Raw genomic sequence first — 21,180 nt, 5'->3', positions numbered from 1 at the left:
TTTATCCTAAAATTATAATCATATGTACATGTATATGACTGTTAATATTTATTGCAATAAAATTATTATTTAAAATCGTAGACAGAAAATATTTTCAAAACTATTATTTATTAATCATTTATAAACAAAAACACATGCAATCTACCACTTGCAGTACACATTTGATTAATGTAACAAAATTTCGTGTCAACTTCATAAAAAAGTTCAACATTAAAAAAATAAGAATTGTTAGTTATTAATTTCTTTTTATCAGTTATTTAAAAATACGTTTACATACTAAAATTAAATGAACGATGTATTTCATTAGTTTGAGGGAAAACGTTTAAAATATTTAAACGTAATGCAATCGACGTAATGGCTTGAGAAACATTACCAAAGACCCGCGGACGCTTGTGATTCAATCCCCAATTAGGTTTAAGACTCGGCATGGAATTTTCTCCTTTGCATTTCGACATGCTCAATGTACTTTTGGTTATTTTTTTATTAATCGACATGTAAAGAGAGCTCAATAAATATTTTGTTCGGGAACATTGTTTTACAGCCTAAAATCGATAATGTATTATATTTATTTTCTGGGTTCAACTTTAGGAAAAAAAAATATATATATTTTACGAGAATTTCGTATCACTTTACCTCAGCATAGTCTTCATCTTCTGTCAAAACCCAGATTAACGTTGCAGTATGTAAAAATAGATCTTCTTTTTTATCAGATGAAATATTTAGTAATCTCGCTAGAACCTCAACATTTCCTTCCTATGAAAAAATAATGTTTTGGTAATGTTTGTACATTGATAAAATTATCGATATAACTGTATATTACTCACTTCTAGAACATACGGCTTCGTTGGGCCGAATTTGGCTAAAGTCAATAAAATGCTTATATCTTTCAAGCATATATCTAGCCAAGGTATAGATCTGTTTGCTTGATTCAATATTCCGTACAATCTGGATACCAACTTGAGCTTACAAACATTTATACATGCGTTTGGTGATAATTGAGTAATAACATCTAAAACATGAATACAACGTTAATAAAAAAAATGTATTAAAGTACTTTAATTTTCATACCGATTGAAAAAGGGGAAAAAAATTACCCAAAGAAGATAAGCAAACTGACAGTTGCCCTATGTTGGAAGCTAATTTGAAAATTTCAATGTTTTCTTGCAATCGCGAGGCCAGAGTGGCAGATGGAACAGCAGCCTTGGCTGCGCTTCTTGCTCTTTCACGTAATATCGACAATTTCTTGCTGGCAGCTTGACGAACTTTGTATCCTCTCCAAACAGCTTGAATTTTGACACACGCATTGTGCCAACGTAAGAGCCTCGCTTTTTCAATTTCGCGAATCCGTCGCTGTTCAAGCACGTAAAGCCACCACTTTTCTATCAAAATAACCGCTAACTTTTGCTTTTCTCGTAGGACCTTCAACATTCTCAAACGCAAAATGTTTTTCCACCATCTCTGGACAGTAACTATTGCTAAAAGTTGACGTTGATAATCTTTCCTTGCTTCTATCGCAAGATTTCTCGCGCGATAACGTCTCTGTATCACAATACATGCCATTTTTTGCTTCTCGTACTCTCTCTTACATTCCCTCATTTTTAGTATCGATTTCCAAAAGTTTTGGACTTTTATCACAGCATTCCGTTGTCTTTTATACTCTTTGACTTGTTTCTTCGTCCTCAGAAATCGCTGTAGCGTCACAACAGTCATTTTTAGTTTGAGGAACTCTGCGCGAGCTTGTCTTCCCTGTAAACAACACCTTCTCCAGTTTTCTATCATCGAAACTGCATTTTTGATCCTCTTGAAGTCTCTCTCTGCGGTAAACCGCCTCCAGTGCTTTTGTATAACAACAACTGACTGTCTCTTTGACAAGAATTTCCTTCTCTCTGCTCTGGCGGTAATAATCGCTCGCCACTTTCTCTGCACGAAGATTATAGAGGACCTTTGTTTTACGAAAATTTTCCGCGCCTGTCTTCCGCATTTCAACGCTCTCCATCTGCGCTGAAAGACAACAGCTGCATTCTTTCTTCTGACCAGCTCCTTGTAACGCTGCTTTTCTGAAATCATTCGCCACCAAGACTGAACTTTTACAGCAGATTGCTTTATTTTCCGATACCGTTGGCGATTTTCCTTCATAGCTATTTGAGCTCTCCATTTTTGTTGAAGGACAATGGCTGTTGCCTTCATTTTTAAATATCGAGCTCTGACTTCTCGCGTTTTTACCAACCGTTGACGCCAAACTTCGATAGTCTTCACTGCAGTCTTCATTTCACGATAGCGTTTCTGTGCCACAGACATTCTCCGCCAAGATTGAATTTTCACTGCGGATTGCTTCATCTTCAGATACCTTTGGCGATTTTCCTTCATAGCTATCTGAGCTCTCCATCTTTGTTGAACGACAATGGCTGTTGCCTTCATTTTTAAATATCGAGCTCTGACTTCTCGCGTTTTTACCAACCGTTGACGCCAAACTTCGATAGTCTTCACTGCAGTCTTCATTTCACGATAGCGTTTCTGTGCCACAGACATTCTCCGCCAAGATTGAATTTTCACTGCGGATTGCTTCATCTTCAGATACCTTTGGCGATTTTCCTTCATAGCTATCTGAGCTCTCCATCTCCGCTGAACGGTGATAGCTGCCTCCTTCAATTTTAAGTATTGAGATCTAGTTTGCCTTGCGTGTTTCAGTCTCAGCCAACAGGTTTCGATCGTTTTAACTGCTGCCTTTGTTTTTAGGTACTGTTTTCTCACTCTTCGCGAAGTGATAAGATTTTCGTACCATGATTCGATTTTTAATACAGCAGACTTTTTGCTCCTGTAATCTCTTCTGGTCAAAATCATTTTCCAATTCTTCTGCACTGCAACAGCAGAATTTTTGACAGCCAGGTACCGGATTCTTTCCACCCTGCCCAGAGTAATACTTCTGTACCACCTCTGAATTTTTACGCAGCTCGAGCGCTTCTTCCTGTACTCCTTTGATGCTGAAACGCATCGCCACCAAGATTGTATTTTAATGCAGGCCTGTTTCTTACTTTTATAACTTAAAACATCTTCTTTGGTGGCTCGATAGTTTCTCCACGATCTCTGAATCACAGTGGTACTACTCTTTTGCAAGAGGAAGCATTTTCTTTCTTCAGTTTCGGTGTGTCTGGCGATCCAAGCTTTTTCAATTGTTCGGACGGCGTTTTTTATGGCGATAAAGTTATTTCGGTCCCTCTTTGCAATCAAATATTGCCTCCACCGTTCTTGAACGCATCGAATCGCCCGTAGTTTTTTCAAGACAACTTGGCGTTCTTTTTTCATCAACAACGTTGCACGCCACTTTCTTTGCACGAAAATGATCGCGTTTCTTTTTTTCTGATAATCTTTGACCGCCTGTTCACCGAGGCAACGAGCTCTCCAGCGTCTCTGGATTTTAATGGCGCTCAACTTCAGTTGGAAAAAAATATTTCTCTCGCGCTTCATGATCTGCTTGGCACGCCAGCGTCGTTGCAATTTTACGACGAGTTGACGCTGTTTTCTAAACTCCTTGATGTAGGGCTCTGTCGTGCGTATTCTGGTCCACCACTTTTGAATCTTTACCGCGGACAGTTTTATGCGTTGGTATTGCTTTTGCTGTTTCTCGGCCTCCTTCTTCAACCTCCAATACATTTGTATTTTACTGGCGGCTTTGTTTTTCCTTTGCAATTCGCGTACGTATTCTTCTTTGAGTGAGCGTAATTTTCTCTTGGCTACGAGACACTTCCAGGATCGTTGAATGACTGAAGCTGCATCGTACTTCCTTTTCTTCACCATTTTCTTCATGTAGACATACCATAGCTTCGATTTCCACCAACTTTGTATCGTTTTTGCAGCCTTTTCATACCTAATGGCTTGAAACTTGTAAATCAGTTGCCAGAGGAGGGACAAAGTTTTTTCTCTGTGGCCATCGGCGATACTGTTAGCATCGATGTCTCCCGCAATAGAGTAGCCAGCCTCTTTAATCGTGGTGAGGGCAACTTTGACATTGTGAACTTTCTGCAGGCGTGATATAGCTGGTACTCTGCACTGGCTTGTCAGGTTTTTCTGTCCAGTCATCAATTCGACGACTCTACAGAGTCTCACCCCATCCCTTAAGTCTGTGCTTAAAGTCTTTACGGCATAATCGTACTCGTCCAAGACATTTTGCTTATATGAAACCACGTAATTGTAATTACGCAAGATTTTTGTTATGTCACCGATCCCACTGAGAAGTTCCCGAGAAAAAGTTAACAAAATCGATCTGCTGTCTTTGAATGGTGCTTTTTTGTGGAATAAACACGGATCGTGACCTATGAGTTTATTCTTTTTGGCATGATCCAAGAAATAAACTAAGAACAAAAATTTCTTGAGTACAAATTTGTTCATCACAGCTTGAAAAGATTTTAATCTGATGGTAGGATGTGCCTGAGAAGAGTGTTGCTTGACGATGAAGGGATCAGAGAAAAATCGATTTAGAAGAAATCTCGAAAGACCTATCATGTCGTTATTTGATTGAAGAGGAATTGTTTCTCCGTAAACTGTTTCTAGACCTATTCTCAACCAAAGAGGATTATAACTGATAAATAACTCAAGGATGATTTTTTGCAAACCTATTAAAAATTAGAATAATATTATTAGCTAAACATTAACTAAATACTTGAGAATGATGTATTAAAACACATACCAATATCACGATGTGGATCTTTGTCAATTCTCACAGTTAGAATCTCTTTTTCAAGAGCAATAGTAAGTTTTGAGAGGACATTGATTACGTCCGCACTACGATACATGGTGCATGCAGCCTTGCGCAAAGCATTCAATCTCATGTTGGTGTGGTATCTGGCAGATACTGACTCCTTGGTTTCCGCTAAAGCAACATCATCCTTTGCTCTACATGACTGCCAAACCTTGCCGATATCTATTATTGCTGAGTCAATGTCAGTTGTTAATTGCTCAGGAGGTGACAATATCATGTTGAACCACTTTTTAAATTCTACTTCTTGCATGAATACCCATCTGTCATCATAGTAACACGAGCTATTTAAAAAAAAAAATAATTAATTTTTTATTATACAATTAAGAAGAAATATTTTAAATAGTGAGTTATCAAGTACTTGGCAAGAAATGGATCACTAGTCATATTAGGACCAAATGGGTCTGGATTACAAAACACAGTTAAAAAGTCATTAGGATTGTGATACTTCACGGCAACTTCTTTTGGCTGCTTTTTGAATGTTACATTTTTATGTTTATCTACATGTAACTCTGATAAATTAAGCTTCGATATCCGTACGCCAGGTATATCCATACTTTTGTTTTCTAATAAATAAAAACGATGTAAATTTAATTTTTTATCAATAATTTGTGAGGATGGTAATCAAATGACTTACTTTTAATGGCTTCAGTAATCAGTTTCTTCTTTGACTTGACTGCATCAAAGATATTCTTTTCTTTTAAAAGTTTATTTTTCTTTGCAGAAGATAATCTTTTCATTGGCGATTTTCTCTTTGTACATTTTGGGGGAGAAATTTCAATGAAAACTGCTTTTTCTGGTTTTAATTGTTCGTGATTTTGTCCATTATCGTTAATATCCTCTTCTGTTATACTATCCAAAGTTGAATGCATTAAACTTTTGACTGGCGACAGCGAATCATTTCTTGACTTCACCCATAAGTCTGCTTCCAAACAATCCTTGGCACTACCAAAATCAATTTGGCTTTTTGAAAAATTAATACTGAATCTCGTGGTTTCATTTATTTTATTGGAATTTTTTATTTGAAGAGGAGTTGAAAATTCGATATCCATATTAGTACCGAAAGATTTAGCAAGACACGTGGGCTTGAGGTAATTTTTAGTTGGAGAAGTGGGCAACTGATAAGTAATGTTTCCATCACAATCATCAATATTAAACGTTATGTTTTTGTTCACTTGAATGTTTGGAACGTGTTCCGGCAACGATTTCTTATGTACTTTAGTTGCTGTAGAACAATGATTTGGCGAAAAAATTATTTTTTCGTCATTGAATGTAATCGAAGGTTTAAGAGGAGTTAGTTTAATATCATCAAACAGCTTAGACATTTCCGACTGAGGTTTTTTAAATTCTGATTTAGGTGAAAATGAATCATCGCTTTTGCCATTACGATTATCATTTTGAAAGTCTTCTAAATTTAAATATCTGGGTACTGTCACATATGTCTCTTTTCTTATATTTGTAACTTTAATTTTATCGTCTAATATTTCTTGTGCCTTGGTCCAAGTCTTACCAACTTTCGTAAAATCTAAAATATACAAAAAAATTTTCAGAGTAATTTACAATGAAGTTTCTTTTCTTATGCACAAGCTCGAGCTTAACTTACCATGATTAGGAGTGAATACATTAGCTTCTTGCGCTGCACTAGATCCAAAATTTGTTAAATTTGATTTCACAGGAGTAAACTTAAAAGTAGATGAGTCCAGAAATTCAGAGAAATCTAATGGTGCTTTTGGTGTTAGCTCTGTTTTCTGCTTTTTTAACCGAGCTTGATCCAACATCCAATTTGTGTTGACATTATGGGAAATATTTTCCTTATCTGCTATCTTATCAACTATTGGTCTAGTTCTCTTGAGTTCAGCTCGAACTGTACTTTTAGATTTAATCTGTTTCTTTGAATCAATAGCTTTTGGACGTGCATATGGATTATGTTGTCTCATAGGTCTTCCATCCCGTTTAGGTGCTTTTTTGCGAGGATCTGTACAAGTTAAATTGAGATGTATTTCGTACTTATTTTGTCTGTCTACCAAATATAAAACATCTCTCCAGCTGCCTGCTTCTTTAGGTTTCCAGGATATATTCAAAGTAACGTCACTACGCCCCTCAATAGTCCAATTTGTCTCACTAAAACTTACACATCGTTCTTCTGGTGGAAGTTTCGTGAGAGACACCTGTGCGATGGAAAACACATTTTCTTTGATGTCAAAGTTTTTCTCCTAGAACGTAAAATAACAATGTAATAGTACTTACAGTGAGTGTACGATCATTGGAATTTTTCAAAGTTAAGCTGCATTCGACGGAAGTGTTGATCCGAGCATCAAACTTAATTTTAGTTGAAGGTTGAAAAGGCGCTAGTAACAAACTGTAATTGTTACTTTCTGTAGTCTTTTGGCTAATGGGTTCTCGTATCTTCTTTGCTTCAGGCGTTACCGTAATCTAATAACAATTAAGAATGAAAATCAATATTCAAATTGGTTGTTAAAAAGTTGATATGTGATGTCTTTGTCAAAGTTAGCTTAACACGGTGTAACATTGACATTATAGTAAGTAAGAGTTTTACCTCAAAAAACATTTTTACACACTTTGAAGAACGACTGCTTTTTCCAGCAAAAAAAAAAATCAACACATAAAACTTAGACTCTGTGAAACAACAATCGTTACAAGTCCAAACTGTGGTGAGTAGATAATCCGATTAAATTTCTCGATCCTTACGAGTCTTTAAATAAACAAAATAAAAAGTGACCAAGATGTGTCCCAACTTGTGCACCAGAGGACGGGTAGTATTGGTGCCTTTGGTGACTGGTGAGTAAGTAGGACCGCAGCTGCGGTAAATGTTATTTTACGTTGTTGATGGACGCATCCTGTCACCAGGACAATTTACGAAAAATAACAGAATCCATATAGCATTAATAAACATTTATTCTGCTGTCCAAAAACTCAAAACACAAGGACGACACTACACTGACGTTATGTGCGGCTACGTAATTCCGTTGTTGTCGCTTCGGTTACACGTTTATTATTTGAAATTAAATTATTTTCGGTGTACGCCGTAAGAGGCGCACAGGGGAGAGGTTCTATTTCGAGAATACCTCGATCGAGATTCGAGATCTAACATCTCTTATTTTTCTTTTAGTTTTTTTTTGTACCTTATATCATTTTTTTTTCTTTTTTATACATACTTCTATTAAATAAATAAAAAAAAACCTATATACTTTTGATCTAACATCTCAATTTTTTTTTTTTTTTTTTTTTCTTTATAGTTTTTAGGATCGTAAAAGTAAATTTTAAAAACGACATACAACCATCTAACTTTCTTAATTAAGACTTCTTAGGCTGTTTTGTCCATGTAAATTACTTGATTAAAATTAAAAAGTAACGGTTGAGAAAAAAATTTTGAAGTAGGAACAAGGAAATATAAAAATGAAACGAATTATTATAAATGAAGTTTTGAAAAAATCTCTTTTTAATAATAGGTTGATTTATTTCAAATTGTTTTTTCAATATTGTTATCTGGATTAATTGATTCTGTACAATTGCAGAAAAATAACTGCCACTCTTATTCCAAAACTAAAATAAACTACATTCAAGAAAAAACCCACAATGTAAGAAAAGAGAGACAAAAATTCAGAAGCACCAGTTAAACAAGAGATCTCTTGGATGCTTCAGAAATTCCCATAGAAATAGCATCAACAATATGAAAATAGTGTTGATATTATTACGAATGAACACAGTGGGATGAATGTATGTACAATAAATGTGTTCGCAGGAACAAGATTTTTCACATGTAGCAAATTTTACAGTTGTGCCGGGCTACACTTGAAATGCCACCAAATGCACGATGACACATAAGTTTTATTTTTGGAAGAGAAATTGCATGTTTTTTTTTATTCATTTTTATGAATCCTAAAAATTACGTTCGTTTTTTTGACAACTCATTTACATCGATTTATAAGAATTCAACATCACTACAAATTAACTTTTTTTGTGCACCAAGTTTCATCAGCAATCACAGATCACGAATCATTCATGCATAAGTTTTATCCATCACGGCAATGTATCTGGCCCAAGTTATTACTGATTATTAACAACCACCTGATATTGTCTTAAAATTGTTTAGCAACATCACAAAACCAATTGTTCGAGTTCTTTCAGAAGTTCTGATTCCTTTTTAATTTTATCCAGCTGATTGATTTCTAATTGTTTACCTTGAGCTTGTTGTTCTTTGAGTTTAGAGATTTGTTCAAGTTTTTGCTTGATTTTCTTCATTTTCTTATTTATCTCGGGATCCTCGCTAAGCTCAAAATTCGTTATTACGCTGCTAACTTTAGGCGTAGGATTATTAGTTTGACCGTTTTCAGCTACAGAACTACTTAGCGTTTGACTTTGAGCAGCTTCTAGTTCCTTTTTAGCTTTCTTGGCTTCGCGTTTTTTCTTAATTTTTAATGCATTCTTTGATAGATTCGCTGAAAATTGTTAATTTTAAATTAAAAAATTGGGCATTAAAAAAAAAATTATTCAAAATATATGATGTAAATTGGGATTTCATATCCTTACACTCAGTTGGTTTTGGATCATCTAGTTCATCGTGTAATTTGAAAGTAGATGGCTGGCCTCGAGCAGATGGAGGGCGATAAACTTGTTTAGATGCTGAACAAAGAAAAATTCATGTAACAAGGATAACTCACGTAATTTGATTGTAATGAAAAAAGTCACCTTGAGGTTGACTAGGTGCGATACCCTCAACTGCCTTATAACTAATCGGCTTTTCCTTAAAAGTACCTTCAGGAAACTTTTGCCACGACACTTGCCACAACTCTTCTTGTTTATTCCAAGGTCTTTCATACAATAACGTTCCAGTGTAATGGAAAATTTTAAATCTGAAATGAAATTGTAATGTAAACATTTTTTCAACATAATTTTAAAAGGCTTGAATTTACTAACCCATTGCTCATTCTAAGTCGCGGAGCCGTAGTTGCAGTCATATAATGTTCACCATCAGGTGACCATTCCAAAAGAGTACTATCAGGAGCATCCGAAGTTGCAATAAGCTTTCTTTTCTCCATATCCCATAATTCTACTCCACCTCTCAAGTTGCCAAAACCAGTTAAAATCATAATATTGCCAAACGGATTAAAACAAATAGTGTTTCGATGCTTTGTTCCAAATTCAAATACTGGTTCACATTTCATGTTGAATAATGTTGCTTTTGAAGGCATGAAACCATATATAGCTAAAAATTCAGTCTGTTTAGGGGACCACTGTACTGCGTGAATGGGACCCTCTTTGCCTAAAAATTTTAATTATTTTTCAACTGATAATAAGTTAATGGGCTAATTAAGAAAGTAAAGTCAATGATTATCTTACCCAGTGTTACTAAAGCAGTTTGGCCTTTTGTGTCTAGATAGTGAAGAGTTTGTTTGCCATAATAACTTGAACCAGTTTTATCAACTTCTGCACTACTAAGTAATAGTACACTAGTGCCGTGTTTATTCCAGTAAAAATCAACCCTATCATCCTAATGAGTAAAATTTTTGTTATTTACAATTGATACAGTTTTGCTAAGGAAAAAGAAGATAATTACCTGAAAGAAACTTTTATTTGCTATTGGTTGACTTGCTTGGAATTTAGGATATTGAAATAATCTACCAAAAGATGGTTGACCAGATTTTCCTACAAAAATTATTATAAATTGAAATCACAGCAAAAATATATTAATTAAACATATTTATTTGGAGGAAAATCTTACCCGGCATATGACACGCTACATGATATGGGGCAGTACTTGGAGCTATGCTAAATCTTCCAATTTTAGCCATATTTATCCTATGCAAAATTTTATCGAAATTGGAGTTTTCATAAAGCACCACATCGTTATTAATCAACATTCCGCAAACTTTTTCATCTTTTGACCACTCTGGTTCCCTAAAAATTCATTTTATCTAAATATTTTGCAACTTTATTTGTGGGAAAACATGTTAAATCTTACCAATCTGTTTGTTTTTTGTGAACAAAACTTTTTACCAAGTTTCCACTTTTGGGATCCCAAAAACAGAGATTAGGGGTACTTTGTTGATTTGCTGGAGAAACTACAAGTATATAATTATTTAAGCACATTTCTGGAAGTGCAAATTAGGTACAAAGGTTGTATAACACAACGCAAAATTGGTTTTACTAAATGGATATTTTAGATGAAAAAAATAATTAAATCGTTTTACTTACCAACGAAAGGTTCCCACGTCATGAGGTAAGTATCTTGAGGGGAAAATTCAAGTGCTTGAACTTTGGGTCTGTCGATGGTGGCCACAACCTGCCATGTTTCACAAAGCACAACTTTGACCACCATCCCATTGATCCAGGCAAAATACTTGCCTTTGTGACTGAAGGCCATGGCCTTGCAATTCTTGCTATCATCTTTGCGAAAAGATGAGACAGCATCATAGGTTGGTGGACCCTGTGATATGCCGATGCCAGTAGAACCTCTGACTGGAAGAAAAAGTATTTATTATTTTTTTACAACCAATGAAGTCTGAGATTCACAACAATGTATAAACATACAAAATAAAAAACTACAACACTTATAATTCCATCTGTCTTGTACATATGTTGTGCGAAACTGATTTTAACAATCGAATTTTTTTTTTTTTTTTCATTATTTCATAACCTTAGTGAACAAATACAAATAGTAAATTTTAATCAGGTGCAAATTAAAACACTCAAATACGATACCTAATAGAAAACCATACAAGGGCACTAGATGATTGATTAATCATCGACGATCAAAATCCGCGTGTACTTGCTATTACTATTGTAGTAAAGTAGAACATTTTTGAAAGCCGAAAATCGCAGCTGGCATGTTCAATGCAAGTAAAATAATTGCCTAACACATGAAGATTGTTCAAGTGTTGTTGAACAAATTATAAGATAGCTATCTACCGTAATAATGAAAATAACTTACCAGCTAGACAAGGTATGGTGAACGCCATTTTATCCTCTCTTGGGTTTTCCTAACCATGTGGTGTACTTATGGAAAGTTGGAGAGTGGCGTTGAACTCAATCGATTCGATTTAAAAGGCGAAACACGCCGTGATCCGCGACGCGGGGATATATAACCTATACGCTGACCCATATATATATGTATATATGTGGTTCCAATTGTTTGCCTAACCTAACATTACGTATTCTTTTAATTCTTATCACTTTATTTATCACATTGTGATTCACTACAATCGATTTTTTTCTATACATAAAACCTTAGCACAACAAATCAACGATTTAGAACGCAACACATGACACGCTACATCCGCGTTATTTATATATTCATGCCAAATTTTCATGATATGGCCAGCTTTAGGTAAATAAATACAAACGTGTATAGATATAACGTTGTAAAAAATTCAAACTTTGCTTGGAGTGTTTTTTTGTTAAGTGTGTACGTACTGATAAGGTAATTGATGATCAGTGTGTGCACATCCCTCACATGTTTTGTTCATTCGAGCACGCACGAGGTTGAAGAATGAATCGAACAATTGGTCACGTTTGTTTTTGATTTCTGGCCGCGAAACGTTTGTTACTTGACTCATAAAGGCAATGAGCTTGGCTACTGAAAAAGTATTCAATTTACCTCGTAGTACTACCGTGGTTGTCGTTGTTTCATTTGAGAGTGATGTTAATGTACAGCTTTTTGTGCTAACGAATATGGTTTTAGTTGTGAAAAATGTATTCGACTTTCAGTAAAGTAGACGAATATGGATTTGAGCGACCCGAAAATTTTAATTATGAATCGTACGAAGAGTTTATGTCTGAATACTTGAAGGTACTTGCCAAAAGAGCTAAGAAATGGGCTGAAATAATTGGGGAAGGCAAATCAGTGCAACGCAGTATTACAATAAAAAGATACGTCCGCAAGGGTGTTCCTAGTGAACATAGAGGAATGGTGAGTTTTGTTGAGATATTTCTACATCCAAATATACAATCAATTCTACATTCAAATATTATTACAGGTATGGCTTTCTGTAAGTGGTGGAGAAGAATTAAGAAATAAATCTCCAAATTTATATCAACAGATACTAAGTGATACTCATGACCAACAAATTAGTGATATTATAAAAACAGATCTTCCACGAACCTTTCCTGACAACATATTTTTCAACAATACAGATCGTCATCAGCGTCAATTGTTTAATATTCTGTTAGCCTTTGCACATCAAAACCAAAAAGTCGGATATTGTCAAGGCTTAAATTATATAGCTGGCCTATTATTATTGGTAACAAAATGCGAGGAAACGGCATTTTGGTTGTTAAAAGTATTGATAGAAAAAATTTTACCCGAGTATTACACTCCTACCATGAAAGGACTGTGCATAGATATAGATGTTTTGGCTGAACTTGTAAGGTAATTCTTTAATTTTGTTTATTTTGAAGTCGTCTCTTTGGTTTAATTGATAAAATATGAAATGTTAACACTTCAGATATAAAGAACCAGAAGTATTTCAACATGTGACAAGAATCGGACTTCCATGGGCTGTCATAGTGACCAAGTGGTTGATTTGTCTTTTTGTAGATATTTTGCCCACCGAAGTAGGTACAATTTTCATAATCCTTTTTTTCAACGTTTAATTTATACAATTTAATTCACTGTTTTAATCATAGACAACTTTAAGAATTTGGGACTGTATTTTTTATGAAGGCAGTAAAGTAATTTTTAGAGTTGCTTTAACATTGATCAAAAGAAATAAAGAGAAGCTTCTTGCTTGCAAGGACTTTGCTGACTTAGCAGAGTGTTTCAAAATAATCACTAAGGATAGAATTGCTCTTCAATGCCATGATTTTATGCAGGTACTTCATTTAACTCACAAGTAATTTTAAAGTAACACCGAAAAATTTCTAATGATTAATTATTAAAATAAAAAAAACTTCTAGAGCATATTCAAAGTTCCTGGCTCTCTACCAAACAACACGATAATAAAGCTGCGAGCTAGAATAGAACAAATTCAAGCCGAAAGATAACGTTAAGTTTAAGAAACTTTATCCACTGACAGCCTCTAGTCAACTTAATAATAATTTTGTTATACTTTTTACATAGTTTGATACAGTTTTACCGTGTTTCCTATTTAAATGTGCTATTTATAACATAAAAATTGTTAAAATGTCTTTACAAGATATTCATGTTTGTAATTTTAGGTACAGGTATTTTAAAGTTGTTAATTGTAATTAGATGGTTTAAGATGTTAATCGCGGAGCCGATAAATTTTATGATTCTCAATAGGTACATTTTTATTTCGTTGTTTGAATAAAGCTATATATAGTAAATATATGTAGATCAGATATAAAAGTGGTCTAGGGAATTTAATTGCGGCGTTTCCAGTGGTGTTGCCATTGGGGTTGGCTTTGAACGTCCCTTGCTGACCGACATATGGCTCCTACCACAGTGTCTACGCGAAGAGTGGCAGTAGTTTCAGTACTCGTTACTCGACAACTCAGTTGTCAGTTCCGGTACTCGGATTTTTGTGCTTAAGGCTGAAAAAAAAAATGCTACAGTGGTGGTCGTACAGTGGCAACCCGTACACTGTATCCAATTAGCATAAAAATTGTACCGACGTAAGTAGTCGAGTGTCACGAGGCATCTGGTAGCAGACTGATTGGCTGTGGATCTGAAAGAAATTTTGTAAGTGTTAAATTAAAAGCTGGTTAATAAAGAAGGAAAAAAAAAAAAAAAAAAAAAATAGGAAATATTTACTTGGTCATACTGCTCGAGTATTTGTCTCTTCTATTGCTTGGTGACTGCAGATGCTTACCGTGGACGCTTAAAGTTTTCAGGGTGCAGGATGTCTTTGAGTCCATTTCGCAGATCGCAGGCGATTATGGCGTTTTGAATATTTTTCACCGAGACCTTATCCCTGTTCCAGAACTTTGTGCACTTAATTTTTTTCCATCTTTGACGATGTAGTTTAGACATTAGTTTCTCCGACTGTCTCGTCCTGTGCCAACATTCATTTACTGCGAGCATACTGCACAGAGTTGTGTGGACCGATACTCGTCCGAATTGTAAATCTGCAAGAAAAAAAAATCATAAATGTACTTCACTTACTAAAGTAAATTAAAAAATCAATCGTTATTTTACCGCACGTACTTTGAGATTCTTCGGGACCGTATTTTTCGATCAAACTTCAATCTGGACAGAAATTTGGTGCGCAACAGCGGTAGACGACATCTCGGTAGTAGGTCAGTCAAAACCTGGTCGCTCGGTACGTCGGTTTTTGCCTCTTCAAGTCGCTGTCGGGAAAATATTCCATCAAACTTGCGACTTTACTGCCGATTCTGGCAATATAAAAATATATATATGTATATATATTTTTCATTATTTTCCTTCTTTATTAACCAGCTTTTACCTAACATTTACAAAATTTTTCAGATCTACAGCCAAGTCTGATGGCAGATGCCTCGCAGCACTCGACGACGGCGTAAGTACAATTTTTATGCTAATTGGAAACAGTGTACGGATAGCTACTGTATAACCACCACTGTAGCATTTTTTTCTCTTTCAGCCTTAAACACAAAAATTCGAGAACCGGAACTGAAACTACTGGTACTTTTCGCGTGGACAGTGGTAGGAGCTATCCCAATTGATAGTGTCCAATAAAAACTTATAAAAAAAAATCGTATAAGTAATGAAACAGAAAAATTTTCTACTAGTATACTAGTATGCTCGTTTTGTTTCAATATTTATTAAAGTAATTGTTGTCTATTATTATTTACAAATACAATATTTACAATTTTTATTTTACAAAGTTTTAATCATTTGAGTAGCATAACAAATAAATTTATCAATCTATCTAAAATAGTTCATCATTTTTCAAGTAAATCCTTTGCCTCGTTAATTTTAGCAGCCAGATATGGTGAACCACCACGATCTGGATGATTTGCAGTTATGACTTTTTTAAATTGTTCTTTTACTTTTGATTTGGGAGCAGTAGGTGATACACCCAATACAAGGGATGCCTCTCTCCGTGTCATTTTTTGTTCAAAACCTCCTCTGTAATATTTACTGTTTGCCAAACTCTGCAAATTTATTAATAACGTAAAAAATGAGATCTCATGGAAGTTGGTAATATTAATCTTGATGATAAAATTGATATACTTGTGAATCCAGCTTTGGCATGCTTTTGACAGCGTCTGCCATTTTCTGGGATAACGTGGGCATTTGTTTTAAAATGTAACGACCTGCGAATCCAGCTGCCGCTAATCCTAAGCCAGCAATAATAGCAGACGTCTGCAAAAGAAAAACAACTGATTATTGCTAGTGTACACAAAGGACAATGTCATTACAAGTAAGTTGATGGAACAGTAATAGAATCAATTGCAGCTCGACTGATAAACATTTAATTTTACATCTTGAGTTTATACATTTTCTGCTCAAGTAATCATAAACAGAAGTAAACCATCGTTGCATCATTTAGAGGTTACATTTTGAAACACATAATTTTTCGCGCATATACGTCGAATGTACAAATATTTGGCTGTTGATGAACAATAAAAACACTCTTTTAATCCACGAAAAAAAAAATAAAATCACTAATAATTACCATATTTAGTCACCGAATAATGTCACACACAAATGTCTAATATGTACTCATGTAATAACAACATTCAAACGTGACCCTCTCTCTTTCGTTTCTTATTTTACTGCTTTCTGTTCTGCTATTCTGCTTGCCGTCGCATCACCGACGCATGCACGGTCGCAGCCGCGAGAGAGGGTTGCATGCATATATATAGAACCTAAGGTTCGTTCAAACTCCCCCGGTCCCCCCTTTTCAAAGTTTTGTCCTGGTTCGGTTCAGTTCTGTACTATATAGATATACTTTTTCCCACAAAACATACACATGACCGCATGACCGGGACCGAACCAAAGAGGGTTTTGAGTTTTGAACAAACCTACATGGCATATTTGCGACATATATACCATCAAAAGTTGGTAAAATCGCGAGAGAGGGTTAAAAGTCCAAGGGAAATTTATTTGTTCAGGTCAAAATGCGTCCGAAAGTTATAATAAACTATGCGCGTGAAATGTGCATTTTTTGATCGTTTATCATAATAGTGACTATTCTATCATCGTTTTCGGAGAGCTGCATGAGTGCCGGCGACGATTATCCAAAATAATATCACCAGCTCTGCAGAGGATTATAGTTCAGCGCACGAGGTTTGCTCGCGATCGCTTAGCCGTGCGGAGCGTACGTTCTTGCTCGAGGAGAATCGACACCAAGAGTCGAGGATGAACGTGACCGATGGGCCAGGCTTCTCTCGCTACGAGGTTCTCATGCTCGTGGCGAGGCTGTCCTTCGTCACGGCCATCGGCTTCTTCAGCATGAAGTGGATCATGAACCAGCTCGATCCCAACAACAAGCAGAAAAGAAAGGCTAAAAAGAAGGTAAAAAGGTTTTCGATTGACTTGTGCAACCCATAAGTATTGCGTCAGCGACCTTACGTAGTGTATACGTTATTGCCAACGATTCACTTATAACCTGGTTCATGTGTGGTTTTACATAATTTGCACGAGTTTTGGGTTTTGTCGTGTTTTTCAGGCCGAGGAACAGCTTAGGAAACTGGCTAAGAATGACGCAGTTTCGTTTACGAGAACCGTAGATTTGGAGCAGCTCACCGATTATGAGATGATGATTGCCAGTCATTTGGTGGATCCCAAGGATATCAAAGTCTCTTGGGAAAACATTGCTGGTCTTGAACACGTGATCCAGGAATTACAAGAGACGGTGATATTACCTATTCAACGAAAAGAGCTCTTTGAAGATTCACAGTTGACACAAGCACCAAAGGTATTCACACAGATCAGACATGATTTTTTACTATTCCGCTACAAGTCCAAAAAAGACTAGTTTTAAACTTATATATTAGAGCATTACTTTAAATGTGGGACGAAAATTTACTCTGAATAATGTAATGTATCATATTGTAGGGTGTTTTACTTCATGGTCCTCCTGGATGTGGCAAAACTATGATTGCCAAGGCTACAGCCAAAGAAGCTAAAACTTGTTTTATTAATTTAGATCTCAGTCTTTTGACTGATAAGTGGTACGGAGAAAGTCAGAAACTCACTGCAGCTGTGTTTTCTTTAGCAGTCAAACTGCAACCTTGCATCATATTTATTGATGAAATAGGTAATTTATTTAAATTTTTATAGAATACATCAACAATTTTATTCTTTCTCACAGCATTGACTTATGTTGATAGATTCTTTTTTGAGAGCTCGTAATTCACAAGATCATGAAGCTACTGCCATGATGAAAGCGCAATTCATGTCCTTGTGGGATGGTTTGATAACTGACCCATCATGTACAGTAATTGTAATGGGAGCAACAAACAGACCACATGATTTAGACAGAGCAATTCTCAGAAGAATGCCTGCAACCTTTCATGTTGGCTTGCCTGTAAGATTTTTATCAAAGTATTATAAAACATTAACTCTCACTTGACACAAGAATTTATAATATTTTTTAGAATGAACAACAACGAACGCAAATAATGAATTTAATATTAGTTAATGAACCAACTGCTGAAGATATAAACATTGCTCATCTAGCAAGAATCACTGATGGATTTTCAGGATCTGACTTGCAGGAGCTTTGTAGAAATGCTTCTGTGTATCGTGTTAGGGATTACATAAGAAATTCTCAGTGAGTAAATTTTTTATTTTTACTTTGTAAAATTCATTCAATGTTTAAAAAATGTATTATTCATTTTTAGTGCTTCGCGTGCGGGTACAAGCAATGATGAGGATATTTTTCACGATGCAGTGCGTCCAATTACGATGGACGATCTATTAAATTCTTTGAAAAAAATGAAAACGTCTAAAGTACAAACAGGCAGCTTAAATATGTCTAAATTAGACTTGGACTAAAGAAATGGGAGTTATTGTATAAATAAGTGTGGTTCTGTAGGTTTTGCCTTAAAATCAAATTTATAGTTAAAAAATCAAGTGTTTTTTGTAAATGTTACAACAAAGAATACTAATTTAAATTAAAGCTAACAATGGTTAACTGAGGCAAACTGTAACGCATTGATTCTGGTAATGAAAAAATACTAGTCTTTTCTTTTTTTATTTAAATATGAATATTTTCATAATTGAAAAGTTATAAAACCGCTCTATCATCAAAGAAAAATCACGAAAAAATATATGTAGTGTTTTTTTTATTCTCAACTTGTTTGTTGAAACATATTTTATTTGTGATTTTTCTCATTGAATCAAATAGAAGTAGGTTTTCAAATATTAAAATCGTGGATTGATTGCTCCAACAAAAGTGATTAAAAATTTTAGTAGTACAAGAGAGACGTTGATATAATTGTTAACCCTTAGTAAGTTTAATTTTAACAAATCTAAATTTACCATGGGCTGTGATAGTAAGTAAACAAAAAGGGACAGTTTAAATTGCCAGTATACTTTTCTAAGGGCACGTTTCGATTGTCCAGTATTCGGAAGTACATGCAAACAATATAAAATATTTGATTTCTCATTTTGAACAACTTAACATTTTGGATTGTATATTTAGAGTTTCAATTACACATGTAATAGTTAATTCAATATTTTGCAAAAAATTTTGTTTTCTATTCTTGTGATTTTTATACATTTCTCTCTCTCTCTCTTTTCAAACATAATTTTTTATCACTAAATAAGGAGTACGATTCTATAAAAATAGATTTGTAATTAAAAGGTCATTTTTCATCATATGAGCTATCACTGTACAGTCTTACAAAATAATTTTTTTTTTGTATATTATAATACAATTATGGTTGTATTGACTCAATGTTTTCTAATTAATAATTGTATATTTTTATGATTAAATTTTTTTTGCTATAAGAATGTCAATAGTATAATTTTTAGCAGCTTGTACATTTTTAACCAAGAATAATTAATTAAAAATAATTATTAATGAAATACATTAAATGCGTAGTTGGTGAATCATGTTTTTGATATAGAAATAGAGGCTTGAGATGATAATGACGCACTGGTCTGAGTCAGTAATGAATAAAAGGGTGTATAGTAGTTTTTGTCAAAATCAATGCTAATATTTATCATGATAATTTATTTATTCAATTTTTTTTTTTTTTTCATCACATCTTTCTTCGTGCACTACTTGAGTGATTTTTAGGAAAACTCTACATTTGTGTTCTATAACCCATCATGCATCTAAGTAAATCCATGACCTCTGTCTCAACTTTTCCAATGAATCCCTTGAATCCCTTTTTTACCTCTAATCTCACACCACCCAACCACCCATCATCCTTAGTCTTGGGAACGAATCCCAATCAGAAAAAACTCTGAATCGACCCAATCGGGATTTGAACCTGCGCTCCACTTGAAAAACGGTACCTCAACTGAGGCTGCTAAATTGTCAATATGCATATTTTTCTCCAATCACATGACTACCGAATTGACAACAATTTTATACATTCTAATGTTGTTATCATGTAATAATGTTGAGATTATTGATCAGTCATGTACTGCATAAAAAATTTACTAAAACAAAACTGAAATACCTAATTTGGGGTTTTAGTACTGCGAAAGACATTTACAGTTTTTTAGAGTTTTTTAAAAATGAAAATGTCAATCATAATTTAACTATGAAATAAAATACGGAATCGTATAGTGTAATAAATGTAATAGACGAAATCGTATTTTAACTTCAAAGAAACACTAAAAAATTTTAGGTGCAAAACACAAGTGTGTCACAACAGATTGTCACTACTGGCTTAGGAAAATTTTGATTAGTGAAATTTGAAGTTGTGACATGCACTTCCTATAGAGTACTATGGCTAATAATATTATTATATTAACCAGTAGAATGAATAAAATTATTCCTTTTTAATTTTTTAGTTTAATTTCTTAAAATTACATTAACACTATCTGAAAATTGCTATATACCCTTATTCAATATAAGTAGTGATAAAAACAAAGAAAAGATAAATCACATATAGAAGGCAGTGATGATGCCCAATTTTAAAAAATAATATCAAAATATGTCTATAAATGATGTTTGATGGTTTTCCCTCAAAGTAAGATGTATAACATGAAATGTTGTAATATTAAATAGACTAAATAGATAAGTTGTAAGACAATTTTGATTTTTATAAAAAAATTATGTTTCTGCATTATACACAAAATGCACTAGTACTTATTTAAATCAGTTGCACAGCTCACATTTCTCAAAATATTTTCTTTCTTATTTGTTTTTTTATTAAAAGTCTTAATTAATCATGTTAACAAAAAAAGGTCCACACGCCGAAAATTACCATCACGATTTAAATTATCATTGAAAATTCTTTAAATGGGATTATTCAGGTTAAATGTTATTTTTTATACAATTTCTTCTGCTATCATCGTAAAATGTTGTCAGCTCCGATTTTATAATAAAAAATTATTT

The 21,180-nt window shown here is 34.3% G+C and overlaps 5 protein-coding genes across 5 annotated transcripts; 2 read left to right on the top strand and 3 right to left on the bottom strand.

Moving 5' to 3' along the window:
* Positions 1–160: 160 nt before the first annotated feature.
* Positions 161–7,743, bottom strand: LOC106638408 (uncharacterized). Its single transcript, XM_089593336.1, has 10 exons — positions 7,311–7,743; positions 7,001–7,186; positions 6,357–6,921; positions 5,391–6,278; positions 5,115–5,319; positions 4,685–5,037; positions 1,095–4,610; positions 825–1,009; positions 634–753; positions 161–542 (listed from the first exon to the last, which is right to left on the bottom strand). The coding sequence occupies exons 1-10, from the start codon at positions 7,320–7,322 to the stop codon at positions 270–272; spliced, it is 6,303 nt and encodes a 2,100-aa protein (XP_089449462.1). The 5' UTR covers positions 7,323–7,743; the 3' UTR covers positions 161–269.
* A 485-nt stretch (positions 7,744–8,228) lies between these two features.
* eIF2A (eukaryotic translation initiation factor 2A) lies at positions 8,229–11,927 on the bottom strand. Its single transcript, XM_014351460.2, has 10 exons — positions 11,706–11,927; positions 10,970–11,233; positions 10,737–10,836; positions 10,497–10,672; positions 10,332–10,420; positions 10,115–10,265; positions 9,692–10,037; positions 9,464–9,627; positions 9,305–9,397; positions 8,229–9,213 (listed from the first exon to the last, which is right to left on the bottom strand). The coding sequence occupies exons 1-10, from the start codon at positions 11,731–11,733 to the stop codon at positions 8,873–8,875; spliced, it is 1,752 nt and encodes a 583-aa protein (XP_014206946.2). The 5' UTR covers positions 11,734–11,927; the 3' UTR covers positions 8,229–8,872.
* On the top strand, positions 11,911–14,425 carry LOC106638347 (growth hormone-regulated TBC protein 1). Its single transcript, XM_014351463.2, has 6 exons — positions 11,911–12,101; positions 12,482–12,683; positions 12,751–13,142; positions 13,219–13,327; positions 13,400–13,585; positions 13,670–14,425. The coding sequence occupies exons 1-6, from the start codon at positions 12,037–12,039 to the stop codon at positions 13,754–13,756; spliced, it is 1,041 nt and encodes a 346-aa protein (XP_014206949.2). The 5' UTR covers positions 11,911–12,036; the 3' UTR covers positions 13,757–14,425.
* A 1,038-nt stretch (positions 14,426–15,463) lies between these two features.
* Positions 15,464–16,439, bottom strand: LOC106638378 (mitochondrial import inner membrane translocase subunit TIM14). The gene is made up of 3 exons (XM_014351499.2): positions 16,333–16,439; positions 15,888–16,019; positions 15,464–15,808 (listed from the first exon to the last, which is right to left on the bottom strand). The coding sequence occupies exons 1-3, from the start codon at positions 16,333–16,335 to the stop codon at positions 15,596–15,598; spliced, it is 348 nt and encodes a 115-aa protein (XP_014206985.2). The 5' UTR covers positions 16,336–16,439; the 3' UTR covers positions 15,464–15,595.
* Positions 16,440–16,621: 182 nt separating this feature from the next.
* On the top strand, positions 16,622–20,733 carry LOC106638357 (no mitochondrial derivative). Its single transcript, XM_014351475.2, has 6 exons — positions 16,622–17,174; positions 17,329–17,577; positions 17,718–17,919; positions 17,993–18,189; positions 18,260–18,435; positions 18,506–20,733. The coding sequence occupies exons 1-6, from the start codon at positions 17,019–17,021 to the stop codon at positions 18,657–18,659; spliced, it is 1,134 nt and encodes a 377-aa protein (XP_014206961.1). The 5' UTR covers positions 16,622–17,018; the 3' UTR covers positions 18,660–20,733.
* The last annotated feature ends 447 nt before the right edge of the window (positions 20,734–21,180 follow it).

This window comes from Copidosoma floridanum, unplaced genomic scaffold (assembly GCF_036245765.1).
Source record: "Copidosoma floridanum isolate Cflo_tuat_1 unplaced genomic scaffold, Cflo_Japanese_pri ptg000019l, whole genome shotgun sequence".
NCBI lineage: Eukaryota > Metazoa > Arthropoda > Insecta > Hymenoptera > Encyrtidae > Copidosoma > Copidosoma floridanum.
The sequence above is the reverse complement of the archived record's forward strand: the minus strand, read 5'-3'. Positions and strand labels throughout refer to the sequence as shown.

Excerpts from the sequence above, each read along its gene's own strand:
- LOC106638408 (XM_089593336.1), bottom strand. Across the intron at positions 6,922-7,000 it reads CCAATGATCGTACACTCACT|GTGTCTCTCACGAAACTTCC; the intron begins GTAAGTACTATT and ends TCCATCGCACAG. Across the intron at positions 4,611-4,684 it reads AGATCCACATCGTGATATTG|GTTTGCAAAAAATCATCCTT; the intron begins GTATGTGTTTTA and ends AATTTTTAATAG.
- eIF2A (XM_014351460.2), bottom strand. The coding sequence starts at position 11,733 with ATGGCGTTCACCATACCTTGTCTAGCTG. Across the intron at positions 10,421-10,496 it reads TGTAGCGTGTCATATGCCGG|GAAAATCTGGTCAACCATCT; the intron begins GTAAGATTTTCC and ends TAATTTTTGTAG. Across the intron at positions 10,266-10,331 it reads CAAATAAAAGTTTCTTTCAG|GATGATAGGGTTGATTTTTA; the intron begins GTAATTATCTTC and ends TTTACTCATTAG.
- LOC106638347 (XM_014351463.2), top strand. The coding sequence starts at position 12,037 with ATGACACGCTACATCCGCGTTATTTATATATTCATGCCAAATTTTCAT. Across the intron at positions 12,102-12,481 it reads CATGATATGGCCAGCTTTAG|TAAAGTAGACGAATATGGAT; the intron begins GTAAATAAATAC and ends TTCGACTTTCAG. Across the intron at positions 12,684-12,750 it reads CTAGTGAACATAGAGGAATG|GTATGGCTTTCTGTAAGTGG; the intron begins GTGAGTTTTGTT and ends ATATTATTACAG.
- LOC106638378 (XM_014351499.2), bottom strand. Across the intron at positions 15,809-15,887 it reads TGCCAAAGCTGGATTCACAA|AGTTTGGCAAACAGTAAATA; the intron begins GTATATCAATTT and ends ATAAATTTGCAG.
- LOC106638357 (XM_014351475.2), top strand. The coding sequence starts at position 17,019 with ATGAACGTGACCGATGGGCCAGGCTTCTCTCGCTACGAGGTTCTCATG. Across the intron at positions 17,578-17,717 it reads AGTTGACACAAGCACCAAAG|GGTGTTTTACTTCATGGTCC; the intron begins GTATTCACACAG and ends ATCATATTGTAG. Across the intron at positions 18,190-18,259 it reads CCTTTCATGTTGGCTTGCCT|AATGAACAACAACGAACGCA; the intron begins GTAAGATTTTTA and ends AATATTTTTTAG.